Source organism: Antrostomus carolinensis, unplaced genomic scaffold, assembly GCF_000700745.2.
Source record: "Antrostomus carolinensis isolate BGI_N321 unplaced genomic scaffold, ASM70074v2 scaffold27955, whole genome shotgun sequence".
Taxonomy (NCBI): domain Eukaryota; kingdom Metazoa; phylum Chordata; class Aves; order Caprimulgiformes; family Caprimulgidae; genus Antrostomus; species Antrostomus carolinensis.
In genome coordinates this window covers 12,444-17,710 of record NW_010316164.1, presented here as the reverse complement: position 1 = coordinate 17,710, position 5,267 = coordinate 12,444, and the positions used below count along the sequence as shown (strand labels likewise).

The following is a 5,267-nucleotide window of genomic DNA, read 5'->3' as shown; positions in this document are numbered from 1 at the left end:
AATTTCTAGGAGTATCTGCTCCATGATCTTCACTAGATACAGACTCTTTATGTGAGAGTGTGACACTGCTCCCATTCCTCCAACAGTGTGACTGAAGGAACTCCGCCACAGGTGGTTCCTACACAGAATTTGCATAGCTTGCAAAAAAAAACCCCACCACAGAAAGACCTCAATTTTGGCATTTCTCATCTGGATTGCACAGTCGAGCTCATTTCCTCCTTATATTTACAAGTAATAATCACTAGTGACCCCAGCACTGTAAGACTGCACTTGTTAGAAATTGCACTGTCTCTGGCTAGCCAAGGTATGAAAAAAAACCTGCCAATTCTTTCACAATTACTTACCTGGGTGCTGATTTGCAGTGGGACAGTCTTGGTCCGGATCCATGTGTGAACCTCTGCAAGCTCCTTCTTCTGCCCATCCGTAAACCACGGCTGCTGCTTTCGCATGACTGTCAGCTTCTCCAGATCCTCCTTTAAAACGTCTTCTTTAATTCTGCAGGAAGCAGACAACTGTGAACACAGCTGTACTCAATAAAGCAAGGCAGGTGCTGATTATAATCACACTGGGAGAGTCTCTTCACCAGTCCCTATGCCTGAAGTCAGCATCAGCTATTGAAAAGTAACTACACTTAGTTATGCCTTATTGGCTTTGTAAGGCTTCTCCAACACTGGTCTGTCAGGGGTTTTGTTGTTGTTGTTTTTGTTGGGGTTTTTTTGGGTGTTTGGGGTGGGTTTTGTTGGGTTTTTTTGTTTTGTTTTGGTTTTTTTTTTTTAAATGTGGTATCTCATTACAAATTATATGTACCCTAATTGCAAGCAACTTGCAAATAACACAGAAGTATTTTTACTCCTTTATGCATTCAAAATACAGGACAATAACCAATCCCCTTAATGCTTCAGCAAAAAGGTTACACCTTAACATATTTTAACTGATAGGGGAAACAGGGGAAAAAGTAAGGCAAAAGGAAATGACCAGGGCTTCAAATGCACACACAATAAATTAATACACCTTCTTGGAGTTTCATTGGTACGTGCACTGTTTCCATGGTCTCATTTTTAATTCTGCACTTCCACACACAATTCCAAACTACATGTCAGAAATTGTTGATGTTTTCCAACCTGTTTGGCATTTGGTAAGTCATTAGAACTCGCTCAGATGTGTGATCCATCATCACCCAGGCTGACTCATGTTTGGATTTATGAGCTGTCCCTTTTTCTTCTGCTTCTTGATTCTTCTCTTCTTTGGAAGCTTCAGAAGAATCATTGCTGGCAAAATACTTGCTGCTTTTCCCACTACCTGCTGAGAATTACCATGAAAAAAATGAATGCAGATGCCTGAGAAATCCTAGTAATTCAGCACAAAAAGTAGAACAACACTGTACCTTGCAAGCTAGTTCTGTAATACAAACAGAAGTACTTACAGATGATTGCTCCAGCAAGTGATTACTACCTACTGAGAATTCAAAGATAAAGTGCATTCTATTCAGTTACTCAAGATCTCCAAAGCTCTATTTACTCTTCTCAAGACCAACTGTCTCAAATTCTCTGCTTCTGTTTCAAAAACTCCTGCTCTAGGCAGATTTACTGTTACTCAAATAAGATGTAAGCCAGTATCTAATGCAGAGAAAAATGATAATGAACAAAATGAAAGTGTGACATACAGGTTAAAGGAACAGCTTCTTAGATTCCCATTTCCAACTACAGTGACTGAAAGAAACTTGGCTTCAAACACTGGAAGTCAGTGAAAAGTAAAGACTACAGATCCTCTTACTGGGATTTCCCACTCTTATTACAGTATCTTGTTATGAATTACCAAGGTGTTAGCAAGCCATCTAGCACCAAAGCACCAAACATCCAAATCTCAAACTTCCCTACCTGTGCCACAATCGGAGGTCTTATTGGAGCCAGAGCCTGAAGAACCAGATAAAGCTGATGCTGCTGAACCTGTACCTGACTGGGAGTCCTCATACATCAAGCTGTCAGGAAATTCATTGGAAGTACAATGACTAGCACTGTTACCACTATCTTCTGGATCATTGTCCTGGAGACAAAAATCAAACCAAACACATCCATGGATGTCACATTTAAGTTTGAAAAAGGAAGTTCATACATCTACTGAATTTGTCACGTGTTGACTAAGTTCTCATATAAATTCAATAGGTTTGGAGTTTTTAGCTCTGAAAATGAATGGCCACCTACAACTCAGGATAACACTCTTCATGGGTGAAATGAACAAGCACCTGGACTCCAGTTTACTGGTTTCTGCTGTAGATCCTTCCCCACTGAGTTAAGATATTGTACTGTTGCATTAAGTTGATGTTTTCTGCTAAGAAGAAAGCAGGAGTCAGTTCCCTGCACGTCCTGTTAGATGGCATGAGGCAGCAACACACATCAAGCAATAGTGCACTACAGGGAAAATGAGTCTTCCCGATTCACTATGTGAAGCTCACTGCTTCAAGCAGCTACACGTGCACCAACTCCCCTTGCAGGACCCTACCCTGCAGCTTCAGCTGTTCCAGCCTTTCCAGCCCACTCTGCATTCAGGAGCCACATTTTTTTCCTTGCCTATAGAGCTCATTCCTGCATCTGAGTTTACCGAAGAAGCTGGAGAGGCCTTTTCTATGCCCATGTATGGAAATGGACCCACGTAGATCCCTGTTTGTCATTCACTAGCTGCATCCCTGGGGGACAGGGAGTAATTAGAAGTGTATCTTCCCTTTGTTTTGGCTCTCCACAGAGACTGTGGGACTGGGTGAAAAAGGATGCAAATTGTGCAGCACTAACCAAGTTCCACATGCATAAAAGCCCCACACCCAAAATTCCTGCCAACAATTTAGTCGAAAAGGCTGCTGCAAAAATGCTGAGCAAAAGTAGCTTGTGGCAGCCCAGACCAGAAGATCTCACATTTCTGTCATTTGCTAAGTGCCATCACTGTACTGTTACAGGTTCCCACGGGTGTGAGTACGAACAGCTTTCTCGACCTCCTGTGCTATTTGAGCCCTGCCATCAACACAGCACAGACACTGAAAAAAGCAGCTAACAAAATCTGGTGACCTTGAAACACAGGTCATCATCATTGGCTTTGGTGACTGAACACCATCAGAGTTTCTCCTCTACATTAAAAAATTCACATTACTTACACATTTAGGTTCTGCACATGCTTTAGCATCAGTACTAATGGAAAGCTCCATAGATTTTGGCAGCTCTTCTTGAAGCAAGTTCAGCTGAAGTGGGGAACTGCTCCGCGAGCTACTCAGTAGTAGGGCCTGGTCACGCTGGTGCTCTTGCTGGTCCTCCATGGATGTGGCAGAAGAGGCTGGAAAGGGCTTATCCACTGAGTGTGGTGCTACTGGTGATGGAGCAGGAGGGGCTGGAGGTAGTGTAGTACATGGATATGAAGAGGGGGAATAAACATACTGAGGACTAGGAGGGAAGACACATTGAGGCATCTGAGCATACATGGGGAAACTCTGAAAAAATACAGTCACAAGTGTGCCTATGTTTGGGGGATAAAGTGCTGGGCTTGACTGTGTTTCACAGCATAGTTGTGTCGATGACATGGACTCAGGTTTTAATGAGTGAAGGGCAAGCTTCTCTCCTACAGAAGAGGCTGGAAAATTAGATATTGGATCTGAATAGACAGGAAATCCCATAGGAGGAAAGACATTCACGCTGGAGGAACTCAGGCAGGACACTTCTGAGGGAGAGAATGACTGTTTCTGAATTGTTCTCTTCTCACATGGAAGACTATTCCTGTTCTTACTAGAAGAGTGATTATCTGAGGATTGTCTCTGAGGTTTCTGGCGCTTGAATTTTCCATGTTTGCCTTTTTTACAGCTAGCTGGGTTCATCTGCTTTGAAGGGGAATCTCCTAAGGAGGAAGAAAAATAGACACATTCACTGAAATGACAGACCGAGGGGAAAAATAAAAAAAAAGGAAAGAAAAAAGAGATAGAAGACAAAAACATCCACATAATTGAGTGTGGCTTATTCAGAGAGCTGACTTTCCTCTGGATAATTCTTCCATATGCTACAGTGATGGATTTGCTGACATGTCTACAATATTTTCCTTCATGTCAAATTTCCTCATAGATTATTTTGGCTTATCCCAATCAGATCTTTTATATTTCTTCAAGGGAATGCAATAACTTACTTGGAATTTGCCGGGTTTATTGCAATAATTACCTGCTTTGTGAAAAGTCTAAGATAGCAAAATCCAAGATGAAGCAGTCCTCCTGTGTGGGCAATGCTGTTGTCAAGCCTTGGCAGTTCAAAGGAAGTATTCTGTTTGCAGCCATAGCAAGATACTCACTAAATCATACAAAGAACCACCAGGCTCCTGGTGGACTGCTAGGTTGGTCTTTGTAAGTGATCTAATTTGTCTTTATTTCTGAAAGCTGCTGCTGCCTACCTTGGCCATAGGAATGTTCGTTGTTACTTCTGCTTCCCTGCTGAAGGTAAGTCCTAAATGGAGAGAGCAAGATCCTTTGGCGGAACTTGTCAACGTAGTTCTGCTCCTCCTTTTGAGTGTGGGCTGACAACGTCTCTTTTGTTAGCCCAATTGGCTTAAAGTCCTCAGGCACCATAGTGAGACTCTGAGAATTCACAGGAGGCAGCTCAATTTGTTCACTTCCAGCAGTAGTATCCTCCATTGTAGTCACTTCTTTGAAGAGGGAAGAAAATAAATCATTCACTCTTTGCTCTGGCCATCTGATGTCAAATTCTACAACACCCAGAGGGTTACACAGAAAACAATCAATGGCTTTTACACTCAAATATAGTTACACTGACAACAACTGAGCAAATTACTTAGTGTGATCTGGAAAACTTCAAATTCAGTTTGAAGTTAGAGAGGCACTTCTTTCTTCATACTTTCTTAGTACAATAACAGTTAAATAGTAATTTTTACGCTTCTTTCTGCATTAAAATGAAGTAACATTTGCTCATTAGTCATTTTTATTTCAATCCTCAGTGGCCAAAACCACATTATTGTGTTTGAGATATACGTGATGAAGTTAAAGGGGAAAGGAAACAGTCCAGCACAGAGCCACCAAGATGATGAAGGGAGTGGAGCATCTCCCTGCTGAGGAAAGGCTGAGGGAGCTGGGGCTCTTTAGCTTGGAGAAGAGGAGACTGAGGGGTGACCTCATTAATGTTTATAAATATATAAAGGGTGGGTGTCACAAGGATGGAACCAGGCTCTTCTCGGTGACAACCAGTGATAGGACAAGGGGCAATGGGTGTGAGCTGGAACACAGGAGGTTC

The 5,267-nt window shown here is 42.2% G+C and overlaps 1 protein-coding gene across 1 annotated transcript in view; it reads right to left on the bottom strand.

The window, feature by feature from the left end:
- Positions 1 to 344: 344 nt before the first annotated feature.
- PER3 (period circadian regulator 3) overlaps positions 345 to 5,267 on the bottom strand; it is a gene marked incomplete at both ends in the record, with an annotated part of 16,243 nt that continues 11,320 nt past the window's right edge. Inside the window, 5 exons of the mRNA XM_010168205.2 lie at positions 345 to 495; positions 1,122 to 1,302; positions 1,878 to 2,043; positions 3,143 to 3,873; positions 4,414 to 4,665. Of these exons, the coding sequence (XP_010166507.2) occupies positions 345 to 495; positions 1,122 to 1,302; positions 1,878 to 2,043; positions 3,143 to 3,873; positions 4,414 to 4,665 (1,481 nt within the window). The remainder of the gene's footprint in view (positions 496 to 1,121; positions 1,303 to 1,877; positions 2,044 to 3,142; positions 3,874 to 4,413; positions 4,666 to 5,267) is intronic.